The sequence below is a fragment of the Aethalodelphis obliquidens genome, unplaced genomic scaffold (genome assembly GCF_003676395.1).
Source record: "Aethalodelphis obliquidens isolate GAN/ISIS:26980383/991018 unplaced genomic scaffold, ASM367639v1 scaffold39, whole genome shotgun sequence".
Classification (NCBI taxonomy): Eukaryota; Metazoa; Chordata; class Mammalia; order Artiodactyla; family Delphinidae; genus Aethalodelphis; species Aethalodelphis obliquidens.
The window spans coordinates 12,091,414-12,105,384 of NW_020837983.1; the positions used below are offsets into that span (position 1 = coordinate 12,091,414).

General features: G+C 37.6%; 1 protein-coding gene across 1 annotated transcript in view; it reads right to left on the bottom strand.

The window, feature by feature from the left end:
• Positions 1–8,961: 8,961 nt before the first annotated feature.
• Positions 8,962–13,971, bottom strand: part of RRM2B (ribonucleotide reductase regulatory TP53 inducible subunit M2B) — a 33,955-nt gene continuing 28,945 nt past the window's right edge. The window contains exons 8-9 of the mRNA XM_027131545.1: positions 13,018–13,131; positions 8,962–9,193 (exon numbers count right to left, since the gene is read on the bottom strand). Of these exons, the coding sequence (XP_026987346.1) occupies positions 9,041–9,193; positions 13,018–13,131 (267 nt within the window). The 3' untranslated portion in view covers positions 8,962–9,040. The remainder of the gene's footprint in view (positions 9,194–13,017; positions 13,132–13,971) is intronic.

Genomic DNA, 13,971 nt, shown 5'->3' on the forward strand with positions numbered 1-13,971 from the left:
TTTTGCGGTACACAGGCCTCTCACTGTTGTGGCCTCTCCCGTTGCGGTGCACAGGCTCCGGACGCGCAGGCTCAGCGGCCATGGCTCACGGGCCCAGCTGCTCCGCGGCATGTGGGATCTTCCCGGACCGCGGCACGAACCCGTGTCCCCTGCATCGGCAGGCGGACTCTCAACCACTGCGCCACCAGGGAAGCCCTCTATTATTTTAAAGAAAAAAAAAAAGACAGACCTGTCTTTGTATGCATATTTTACTTCCATACATAGTTTTTTTAAAAAACAGGACAGCTTCAGAATTCTGCAATCCTTTGACCCAATTTGTCCCAGGGGAAAATCATGGAAACGTATAAAGTTGTATATGGACATGTCTATGCGTGTGTGTGTGTGTGTGTGTGTGTGTGTGTATTTACAACAGCAAGAAGGTGGAACAACCAGGCACCCCCTTGCTCTGCCAGGCACCAAAGTCGATTACAAGATGGCTTGCAAAGGGGAATGGACCTCTCCTCTTTGTATTATCCTTGGTGTGGTTTGTATCCCAACATGGGCAAGGTTCTGTAAAACCACTCTTTCAAACTCTAGCTTCACCCTTGTCCTACCTGGGAAGGTTTGCACAACGGCCTCCATGCTACATTCAGAATCTCTGCCCCATCCAAGCACTTGGGTCAAACCCATCAGATCTGTCTCCTCCTTGCCCCAGAGTTGATCCTCTCCCAGGAGACCCCATGCAAAGAAACTTCAGTTGAGCCACCACACCAGTTCTCTCAAAATACGAGCCATGCCTGAATCCCAGTGGTGGTGCCTAGGCTCAAACTGAGGTCCCTACTGCAAATGAAAGCCAGTCTGAATCCCACCTTGTGCAATGAGTGGCTTTCAAGGCAGAGGAGCCACAAACCTGGACCCTCAAGCTCTCAATCCATTGTAGGAACAGCAGGATAATATCTACTGGGATTGAAGTTTCTTCTTAGAGCCATGATATATTGTGGCACTACAGCTACTTGACTTTGCTACCCATAGAACCAAATGGGAATTATTCATTATGAAGGCTTGTGATTTGTGCATTAGCCTTAAAAGGGAATGTTCGTAAAAACAGCAGAAAGCGATGTTACACCTTATAGATAATTACAGTGAACTGAATTTCACTTGCTCCTAATGTTGTAGGCAGAGTAAAGCTGTCTTATTTGCTAAGGAAACACACAAGTATATTTCCCAGCCAACTAAAATGCTAGATACTAAGACCATTTAGAAATTTATACTAAAAAATTGAAAAATCAGTCTGTAAGATGGAAATGAAACCTATACTCTGATGAAATTGTTAGAGGTGACAAAGCCAGAGGCCCATAGCTCAGCCTTACAGGAGCTATTGATTTTAAGGTCTCTCTAAACTAATGGGAGTGTTCCAGGCATAGAGTTAGAATTTTAGTGCTAGACAGAAGCTATAAGACAATAGCGTCAATTATTGAATGCTTACTATGTGTTGAGTGCTCTTTTAAGTGTTCTGCATATTTATACAACAACACAAGAAGTCCACACTGTTTTTCTTCCCACTTTTACAGATAATGACTTGCCAAAATCCAGCCAGTAACTGGTAGTGCCAAGATTTGAATCAAGTAGTTTGGCTCTAAAGCCTGTGCTCTCCCACATCTCACAATAGCAGTGTCCCACATTTTGAGGTACTTTCTGTGGGTTGCAAGTGAGTTAACTGGGTCAAGACAGATTGAGGCTAGAGGGAGGATTCCACAATGGTACCTGCCAGTGGTGGGCTCCCAGGGGTGGCTGCCTCCTGTGTCTGTGTCCCCAGGGTGAGCTGCACTTGCCTCCTGCCTCTCCCCAAGACTCTCCAAGACCAGGAGATATATACCCAGGAGTGGAATTTCCAAATGCAAATTCTTGAGCTCATCCACACCAGCAAATCAAACACTGTGAGGCCCAGCACTCTGTGTTTTAACAAGCCTGTAGCTGTGCAGCAGGTGTAAAGTGTTGCCAGTGGGGCCCTGCTCTTCACAGGGAATAATAATACAGGATTGGACACAGATTCACTCCCAAGTAATAGACCTAAAGCCTCAAAAATAAAGGAATTGTTAAGGAAAAAAGAAGATTTAGGCTTCATAGGATGAAGCATCTTTTAATGGCCCCTAACTCCCAGGAAACCTGCTTCCCATTTCCGAATTGTGAAAATACCCCCATCCTGCCCCGACCACATAGATCACCCTCCTCAGACCAAGGCAGAGGAGAGCTGCAGGTATCCAGGGCCAAAGGAACTCACGTGACCTATTCAGGTACAATAGACAAGAGCTAGTATGTTCCCTCCATCCCCAGATCCTCCCAGAATGGACTAGAGGGTAAGCGCCACCTTTCTGCCATTTCTGACCCTCCCCTCTCCACCATCCCCTCTCCTCTCTACCACACCCTCCCTCCAACTCATGGAGAAGCCAAAGGGACTCTGTGACTAGTCCGAGGCTCTGATGCCTCACAAGGCTGTGTGGTTTGTCAGTTGTTTCATAACTGCTTGGCACCGTTTATGGAAAGAGGATCTTCCTCCTTCAGTTGGTGCTAAAATGCAGGGCTTCTTTGTGGCACTGTCATCTAGACTTTCATCTCTATACAGCCAGCCAGGGGGCACGTTCCCTGTGGGCTTTTGCTGAGAGTTTGCCCTTCTAAAGGGCCAGTGCTGAGCGTGAATTCCTTCTATGTTTCCAGAGGCCTCGCTCTGACCAAGCAGCCCAAGCTGGACTGGAAACAGTCGTCTTTCTTCAAAATCTAACTCCTTAGCTCCACAGCAAAGGAGCAGCCTCTGGGCTTAGAAACCAGTGGCTCAAGGGCTCCACCATGAGGAAGTCAGGAAATGCGACCTCAGGCAAAACATTTCCAGGATCTTCCGGAGCAGGTACCACCCGCAGGAAGCCAAAGGCTTCCAGTAGTAGTAGGAATAGAAATTTGGGTACACTCAGTGAAAAAATGATGGGATTTAAAGCCATGACAGCTGGGTTGGAGTCCTGCCTCTAACTTTTACTCGTTGCATGGGCTTGGGCAAGTAACTTAACTTGTCTAAGCCTCAGATGCCTTATAAACTATTATTATGACACAGTAGTTCCTCATAAAATTAGGGAACCAATGAAATGATTGGAATAATATGATTGCAAAAATCACCTTATAAATGCTAAGGTATGTACAAAATATTATTTTGTTGAGAATTAAATGTTCAAGATACAGTGAAGCACACATTTTTCCTCTTAGAACTTGGACACTATTGTTACTGGTGAGACAATATCAAGAACATTCTCTTTGACCATTACTCACACAAACTGGCGATGCTCTCTTTCCCTATGATGTGTAAACACGCCAACTTGGAGAAACGAACAGAGCACAGATGTGGTTGTGAGACGTGGCGTACGGTTGCAGAAAGCCCAGATGCACAAGTCACCTGAAAAGGCCACGTAAAACAAGGACAGCTGTTTTTTTATTGCAGGATGAGTGTGCAGACCATGGACACTACATTCTTCTGTAAAAACCCTGCTCTTCTGAGATTCACAACTCAACTCTACCTCCCTCCCCTACTCTTCACCTTGTCCTCCAGACAGTACTTCACTTTCACTGAAGATTCAAACACCCGGCTCTCAGGGTCCACCCAAGGTGCAATCCCTGGGCTCAAGGTGCAAACTCCAGGCTCTCAGCTCCTGGACTGATGCACACCTGAACACCCTGGTTCTTGCCAATCACTTTGTTTTTGTTTTGTTTCCAGGAACCAATTTCTGCTTTTAGGGTCTTTTTGGTTGCCAATCAAGAAACTTAACTTGAACTATCTTAGGCAAAACGTAGGCATTTATTACCTTGACAATGAAAGGTTACAAAGAATTGGGATAAGATTGGGCCTCAGGGGGAGTTAGAGGTAGGACACTTTCTCTAGTTTTGTTGTTAGAATAAAAGTGATCCTTTTCCTTTTGTTTCAATTAGAAAACCTTAGGTAAGGACCCGGCCCCGCCTGGATCACATGCCTTACACTTGTGCCCAAACATATGAAGTACACATTGTGCAGATGAAGTAGCATTGGCAGCCCTGCAAGAACCAGGGCTGGGAGTGGGAGCAACAGCTCCCAGAATCAAGTGGCTGTTATTCCCAGAAGGGAGGGCAAAACAGATATTCTCCTTAATCACTCTGATTGTAATGACTGCACAGAACAGAAATCATGCATAGAAATTGGTATCTTGGATTCTACTGCCAAGTTCTTAGGTTCTAGATTTAGAACTCCTAAATTGTCAAAATTTTCTGCTGACTCTGAGAATCTCTCTGTTGTGCCCATAGTCCAAAGAGAAAAAAGAGATGATATAGGTTCCTCTTTGGGGAGTCAGGGTAGGAGCAGACAGAGGAAACAGCGTGAAAAAGCAATTGAGGAGAATGGAGAACAAGTTTACCAGGAAACTGTAGTATGATTGTCAGACAATGCTGATGGAGGTGCTATAAACCTAAATGTTTGTGTCCCACCAAAATTTATGTTGAAACCTAATTCCCCAATATGATGATATTTGGGGTGGGGCCTTTGGGAGGTGATTGGGTCATAAGGGCAGAGCCCTCATGAATGGGATTAGTGCCCTTGTAAAAGAGCCCTCAGTGAGCTCCGTTACCACTCCCTCCATGTGAGGACACAGCCAGTAGACAGCTGTCTATAAACCAGGAAGCAAGGTTCACCAGACACTGAATCTGTCAGCACCTTGACCTCAGACTTCCTCGCCTTAAGAACTGTGAGAAATAAATGTCTTGTTTAAGCTACCCTCTCTACGGTAGTTTTTTATAGCAGCCCAAATGGACTAAGACAGTAGGTAATCATGAATGTATAGTAGATCCAATTTGTCTTACATGACTTTTTCTCTAGCAGTATTTGGCTGGTGGGGTGCAAACATGGAAAAACTGGATTGTGGCTTCATAACAGGGTGGAGGAATTTCTTTGAATTTTCTATGTAAGGTAAAAATGCAGATGAAAAACAAAGTTCAGGGTATTGATAGAGAATGTTACGTCTAGTAATAGAATAGATTGTAGAATCTCAGCTGGATACAAAGAGACACAAAGAAAGGCAGGCTCACGGATTGGGAGAAAGTAGATGAGAGAGAGCTGCGGGGGTTCCCACTTAGGTCAAAGAAAAGTGGTAGGAGGAATAGTTAAACATAGTAATACCAATATGTATTTATCTGTATACTCAAATAGAAAATATATACATTCCTTTACTAGGATAGCCCCTGCACTTACAAAGAAACATTCTTACTCAAAAATGACATACACAAAATGATGTAGCTATGATACAGTTTATTCTAATGTACTAAACTAATAAAATAACAGAACAACTCATTTCTTTGGGGAAAAAAACAAATTCTATATATGCAGGATTGGCTGGATTGACCATAATGTAAAATATATTAAAAATATTTAAGTACACCACACCTAATAAACCTTTCTATGTAAACAGTAGATACTAGCTTTGCTAAATGACCAGACATTTGGAAAAATCAAAACACGGTTGTAAAACAGATACGTAAGTTAAGGTTCCTGGAAACTTAGAAAAAGACTGAATTGTTATGCTTTTACCTGTACAAAAAAGATTCTTCAGCCTTTCATTTTCACCTGTATTTTCTTTAACAGAATTAAGCCCCAAATTTAAAGGCTTAAATTCTTTTGTCCTAATGCCTCAGAAATATCAGATTTTCCTTCAAACCTGTTGCTGTCTAAACAGGAGCAGACCATTTGAAGGGTGGGAAAAACAAAGATATACAGATTTCACTTCTGTGCTACGCATGCAGATTTCTGCTGAGGAAGAGTTCCTGAGTTGGCTACCAGTTCACTCAACTTAGTTCAAAAACATAATAGCTGGTTACAGGATTCAACTGGCATTCTTATAGCAGCAGCAGCTCTCTTTATCACCGAAAATCAGTTAGTGACATTCAGCCCTTAGCTTAATCTGCACAAATGCAATTTGGGAATTCTGTGGTATGACGTTTGCATATTTAAATGTAAAATGCAAATTTCTGAATATGAAATAATTTATTTTTTAAATATACAAGTTGTTGTGTTTTCTCTATAATTACGTTTTCCATTAACAAATGAAAACCAAAGTGGCAAAAGGAGCTGAAAATTTTGAATGTTCCAAAATGAGAGAACGGGAAAAATTTCGTATATAAAGACATGACTGAGGTAAGCTTAAACTGTAAGAATAATTGTTTATTATTGTATGTAACTGAACAGCAAAACAGCCCTGTCTGAAAGCACTGGATCAGTCTTCCTGAGTCCTTCCAAGTCATGATTCTACATGGCTACAAGGAAATATTTTTAATAAATGCAATTTGTCATCAAACAACTAGTTTTTACATTCTTAAATAACCAACTTTACTATAGCAATGATTTAAATACATGTGCTGTTAAAACAAAAGTTATAAACATACTCTGAATTTTTTTCTTTGCCTGTCAGATAATATTAAAAAGAGATTCCACAACTTCTTGATTCCCTAAGAACTAAGAACCAAAACACTAAACATAATAAATAAATATGAAACCTGGAAGCCAGGAAAAGGGGATAGAATACTGAATATAATAAACCAGTGTATTAAAAATCCAGTATTTCAGTATTAAAATGTCATCTCAGTACAGTTAGGTTTATTGCTACGATAAATAAGCTTCATGTTAAGGCACCTGTAATCACCTCTGAGAAAGATTTGGATTCAAAACAAAGGGAATATGCAATATAAAACTTTTTTTCTTGCATTCTGATGTCACTACCGATATGTTATCAATTTCAAATGTAAGTTTTTGTATGGCAGTAGATGAATGTCTTTGAACATATTTCCTGAATATAGTTAAAATGTTTATGATACTATGATACTTTAATGAATGTATATGGTACCTTAATTAAAGTATGTGATAGTTTAATGGAAAAATAGGGAAAACGAAGTAAAGATGGATGGCAAAGGACTAAATATCAGAAATAAGACAACTTCTAAGAAAAAAAAATATATTGTAGGGACAGTGAGTATGAGCAGATCCTGGCCAAGTCATTGAGCTTTGCTGAGCCTCATTCTCTCCATCTATAAATTTCAATCCTGGGCTTCCCTGGTGGCACAGTGGTTGAGAGTCCGCCTGCCGATGCAGGGGACGCGGGTTCGTGCCCCGGTCCGGGAAGATCCCACATGCTGTGGAGCGGCTGGGCCCGTGAGCCATGGCCGTTGAGCCTGTGCGTCCGGAGCCTGTGCTCTGCAGTGGGAGAGGCCACAACAGTGAGAGGCCCACGTACCGCAAAAATAAAAAAAAAAAAAAATTTCAATACTACCTGCTTTGTCAAGCTCATAAGGCTGTTGTGAGATCAAATGAGGTGATGCAAAAACACTCGGCAAACTATGAAGCCTTGAACAGATAAATGGTATTATTATAGGCCAAAATAGCTCAAGTTTCTGATATCCTCTCTAACAGATAAAGTTATGGCCTGTTCCTTTTGCATCCACTTGAAAACTCCCAGTTTTAATCCATTAGATAGTTGTGGAATGAATGGAGCAAAAATTTATGCAAAGAGAAAATTTCTAAACCTTATTAACCAGAATTGTATAAAATGATTTGCTGTGAGTGGGGAACCCACTGCTTGCTTGGGTTCAGGCTACCTCTTGACAGTTCCCTACGATAGAGGGAGCAGACTTCTCAGATGCTGGCCTTTCCTCAGTCTCCCTAACCATCTGCTATCATGCAGCAGGCATCGTTCCATAAAAGAATTAAGTCTCATAACAGCATATAAGAGTTGTGGGAGTATAAGAAATATAGCTGAGGTCAATCACAGGTACATTCCTCAGCTTGGCACAAAGTTGAAATGGTTCAATAATCCCTACCAGGTTCTCCCTTGCTTGGTCCACAGGCCCTTCCTCCATGTATAGAACGGTTATCTAGGCCAGCTTTTTCCAACCTATGTTCTGAAGAACAATAGTTAGGTGAGATGTTAACAGGTGAAAAACAGATCTTTGTTAAGTAGGTTTGCAATATGCAGGGGCAAATCAGTTTATGTACTGCAGAATTTCTCAGTCTTTGATGTACTGACTATACATTCTAAAGGGGAATGGAGTGTACAATATTTCCCAAACTCATTTGACCACAGAATCTCTCCCCACCACCCCACAAAATATCTAGAGGGGCTAACAGCTTCTACAATACTCTTTGGGAAATGCTATTCTAGCTAATTCACCCTGGTTTTAAACATTCCAGGGCTATGTCTGGCTAAAATTACCCTTTTAATTTCTGAAGGAGCAGAATCATTTTGCTTACAAGGTCAACTAGCATGATAACCTCCTAGATTCCACTCCATAAGTATCCTGCCCAAAGCAACTTAGAACTAAATTTCCTTAACTACACACTGAGAAATTCAAAGAAGTTATTCTCATGTTAATGAAAATTATAATCTTTTTAAGGAAATCTTTATGTTCTTCCTAAAACATTAAAAATACAAAGATCTAAGTCTAGATCTTAGGACCTAGAATCACAATTACTTTGAGGAGATGGGAGTATTTTATCACATCACTGCAATTAATACTGTTACTAACAACAACAATAATAATAATAGGAGGGGGAGATGGAAGGAGGAGGAGGCTGCAACAGCAGTATTGGCTAAGAACTTATTTTGCATCTTAATCCTCATACACACTTTATGAATTTAGGACCTACTATTACATTCCTTTTAAAGATAAGTACACTGAGGTTTAGAGAGATTAACTGATTTACCAAGGGTCACACAAAGTAGGACAGAATCTCAAACTCTTATCTGACCCCCCACGCCATGCTCTTAACAAATATAATGCCATCTTTTATTTTAGTGATGAACAAAAGCATTTAGAGGTCATACTCTGACTGTTAAACAGGAAGATTAAAGCATATTTCTATAAATGCAACTTGATTGATATTTGGATTTCCTTTTGAGCAAACTCCTGTGCCCTAAAGAAGATGTTTTAGGTTTTTTTTTTTTTTTTAAGCAGAGAAAAATAGACTGCTATTTACCAATGATAAGTTTAGATATGTATGGGGAGGGTTTTAAAAATCTGCATCTAAGGTGAAGACATTATCTGTAGTTTCCGCCATGACTGCAAAACGTTGATACTCTGAAACTCGTTTCTCAAAGAAATTTGTTTTCCCCTCTAAAGAAATGTTTTCCATAAAATCAAAGGGATTTTCTGCTTGAAAAACCTGAAAAGAAAAGAAATATTGTTAGACATTCTGAAGAAGCCAAATTATATCCCACAAGAAGAACAATAGATAACTCAGGTCTCCCAACACCTGTCTAGTCACCTTAAGATCACACTATTCCCTAGGGTCCTGGAAGCACTCAAGGCTGATACATTTTAAGATGACTAAGATCACCTATTAACCTCTTAAAGAAACTATACGAGCATCTCTGGTATTCAAAGAAGCAGAAAGAAAAAAAAAGACTATTTTAAAATGGAAATGAAAGATTTAATGCCAAACTAAAATGACTAAAATGTCTTCACAGCTTGAGAAATCTAAAACACCATAGGTATTATAGGCATTTTTCACAGGTATTACCATTAGATAGTCACATCTACATGATACTACAAAATATTAAATTACCAACAATGTACTGTGGACATAAATATGTTTCTTAGTTCATAAGAGAACATATAATCATCAAATTGATGTTAAGGGACCATGATTGGGGAAGACAGAATAAATGCTGTCCATAGTAACCCCAAACAAAAAGTGGCACATAAGTTGACAAAACTTTTTTACTGCTTCTGAATTCAAGAGGCAGGCCTGGAGATAAAGCTTGATGGAAATGGAGATATTTCCGTGATCCATGAAAAACAATAAAAGAGGATTTTTTTAAATTAGGAATATTCCAGCAGGAATTAGGAATACCACAGATAAGAATATATTCAAATAACCCAATTAAAAATGGGCAAAGGATCTGAATGGACAAACGTTTCTCTAAAAAAAGATATACAAGGGCCAATAAGCACATGAAAAGATGCTCAAAATCATTATCCATTAGGGAAATGCAAACCAAGACTACAATGAGATACCATTTCACACCTACTAGGATGGCTGTAATAAAAAAGACAACTTATTGTGGTCATCATTTCATGATGTATGTAAGTCAAATCATTATGCTGTACACCTTGAACTTATACAGTGCTGTATGTCAATTATATCTCAATAAAACTGGAATGAAAAAAGATAATAAGTGTTAGTGAGGATGTGGAGAAACTGGAACCCTCATATACTGCTGGTGTTAATGTAAAATGATGCAGTGGCTTTGGAAAAGAGTATGGTAGTTCCTCTAATGATTAAAAACAGAGTTACTATATGACCCAGCAATTTCACTTCTAGTTATATATCCAAGGTAAATGAAGACATATGTTCACACAAAAACTTATACATGAATGCTCATAGCAGTATTATTCATAATAGCCAAAAAAGCAAACCATCCAAATCTCCATCGACCGATAAATGGATAAATACAATTTGGTATAATCATACAATGGAATATTATTTGGCCATAATAAAGAATAAAGCACTGATACATGGTAACATGAATGAAATCTGAAAACATTATACTGGCTTTGTATATACCATATACCAGTATATGGTATGTGTCATATATTGTATGATTCCATTTATATGAAATGGGATTTATAGAACAGGCAGATCTAAAGAGACAAAAAATTAATAATGCCTAGGGCTATGGTGGGGATGGAGGAAAGAAAAGGAAATGACTGATTGCTAATGGGTATAGAGTCTCTTTGTGGGGTGATAAAAATATTCTCAAAGTGTTGTGATAGCTGCACAACTCTGCAAATATACTAAAACCATTGAATTGTACATTTATTAATAGGTGAACTGCATGTTCTGTGATTTATATCTTAAAAAAGCTATATGTATTTTTTTTCCAAAAAAAGTACATATGCTGGGTGTGGTTGAGCTGTGGAACTCTGTGAAATTGCCTGTCAGAAATACTGCTAAGAGGCGGTGAAAAGGTGAGTTATCACTCACAGCAGGATACAGTGGAAAGAGCACAGAACAAGTCATAGATTCACTGGATTTTAAAACTGGGTATCTTCCAAAAAATCTGATCCAAGTCATTCATGTCATGGACAAAGTAACTAAGACCAACCTAAATTAAGTAGCTTTGTTTTGACACATAGAAGTACTCAAATATTTATTGACTAATCCAAAACTAAAAGAAAAGTTGAAAACAACATTAATGTGGCTTCTATTTAGAATTCTGTATAAATGACAACCATTTGCTAATTTAAATAATCTCTTATTTTACCAAAAACTAGCATTATAAGAATAATTCTTTTTGTAGTTCTTTGAGTTCAAAGTTTAGTTGATGTATTTAAATTGTCTTGCTTTCTTAATAGACATTCAAGGCTACAAATTTTCCTCTGAGGATCTGTTTGGCTGCATTTTGCAAGTTGTGATATATAGTAATCTTAATGCCATTTAGTTTATATTTTCTATTAGTTTATATTTTCATTTTTACTCTCATTTTAAAGAATATAGTCTCAACTTCTAAGAAGATGGAACTTTTTGGTAATCTTTCATTGTTAATTTCTAATTTTATTGCATTAAATCTAAGAGGTCAGTATAATCTGCTTTTTGAAATTTATTGAGATATTTTGAAGGCCTGTGGAAAAATAATGTTTTATACTACATCCAGATTTTCTTCTTAGGAGGCATGTTTTATATATCTAGAGTTAGCAAGTTCCCAAAGGAAAAACTAGACTCAGGGGTGTGTAGTTTTCCAATAAGCAGGAGAATGTGGATGTGTGGGTGTGAGGATATGGTGGTGGGTTAAAGGATAGTGAGTTCACTTTAAGGTTTAAGTAAACAAATTAACTTTCCTATAACAAACATATTGTATAACTTAGGAAAAAAAACAATTTCTTTTAATACATAGTTTATAAATTTCAGAGATCATATTAATGTAATTATAAACTTTATTTCTCTCACTAATGATCAGTAAAAAGAGAGGATCTTGCAACTAAAATATATAAATAGTGATATTTTACAGTTTATAATTACAAAAAATCTTTGCCCCATCTGACTTTTTCATCACAGTATTTTTGTAGTTACCAGAAAATAAATGTATTACCAAGAAAGGTAATGATTACCTCAGCATCATGGATTTCATAATTCTTCTCATTAATTTAAACTTCCATTTCCATGCTGAGAAATCAAAACCTATAATTTCTAATTAACATATTATAGTACATAGTAAATTTCTGTGAATGTTCCACTTATGATGAATACAACATGACCATTTAGTGTTCATTTACTATATGTCTGACACTATTTTAAGTGCTTTAAGTATACCAACTCATCAACAATAATCTGTAGTAGGGATTATTATTATCTTCACTTTACAGATGAGGAAACTGAGACAGTTGTTAAGCAACTTGCCTAAGGTCACATTGCTAGAAAGTGGTGGAATCAGGATTCAAACCCAGGTAGTCTGGCTGCAGCCTCCACCTCTTAAGTCATGTGAAAAGCACACATGAAAATTCAGGTACATTATCTCTGATAAACAAAATGACAGAAATAACTTAAAGACAACTGAGTTCAAAGAGTCAAATTATGACAGTTAATGTCTTCCTAATAATGATTTCCTATTTAAAAGCATTAACCCACAAATTATAACACAGACACATGGGGATTTATCTGAGGGTAAACATATATTTGCATATTGAATCCAATTACTTAAAGATAGTCCTGTTAAACAGATACCTACAATTATGTATTACAATGTAATTTATTGAGCTTATTAGTTCTAAGATTTATCAGCATGTACTTCTGTTATGAATTTCATTTAAGTTTCATTTAAGGATTTTGTAAAATCAATTTGTTGATGTAAAACAAGGCTGTTGTGGACAATTAAAAAAAATAGACTAGTATGTTACAAAAGCTTTCAGTGAAATATAGTACGTATTTTAGAGGCCTTACCTCACTATAACATTTTAGCTAGCAGTGATACGTTTTAAACACCTTACCTTTGAGAATCCAAGTTCTGAAAGCAATCTGTCAGCTACAAATTCAATATACTGTTTCATCAAAACACAATTCATTCCGATGAGGCCAACTGGCAAGGCTTCTGTTAAAAACTCCTGAGATATAAAGAAAAACAGAATAAAGTAGAAAGAAAGAACAATAAATTGTATGTGTTTTCCAAATAAAAAGAGGGTTCTAATTTTATTAATCTTCTAAGTCATTGATCTTGTTCAAGGAAAGTACACTAGGATAAATTCTTTCAACATGGCAAACAACGCTCATTTGCTTAAAAATGTTTGGGGTGTTACTATTCACATTATTATTTCACATTCTCATATAGCCAAAGTAAATTGAAACTATTACACTACCGGCATTTTTTAAAGTAGCACTTACAGGACCTGAATTTTTATGCTTTCTCAATAGAAAAAAAGGAGATACTTTGTTCTGAAATACCCAGAAAAAGATTCACCTAAGATGATTGTTGTGGGGAACATGACTATGAAAGGGAACTGGGAAAGAGAGAAAGCTCAATTAATAGAGAAAATGAGAAAGAAATAGAAATGGATCTGGGAATTGGGAGATAAACTGAACGCCAATTATATTGAAACACAGTGGTAAAGTTTTAATAAAGAAAAAAAAAACATATTAACCATTTGGATTTAGTTCTAAAAGTGATTCAAGATTTATGCCTTTTCTCTCTTCTCAATATGAAAACTATGGCTGTTAAAGTATGCACTATTAAAAAGAAGTTTAAAAACTTATTTTACTTTTCAACTAGTTCTTTAAAATGATAAAAGTACTCTAAGTGAAGCATCCAGGTCTTTCTAGTTAGAGATCTTTACATGCCCTAAATCATACTTTACTATTCACTAATTCATTTATTTATTCATTCTGTGAACATTTGATGCATGCTTCAAGCTAGATACCCTGCTAGTTTAAGAATACAAAACAAGAAA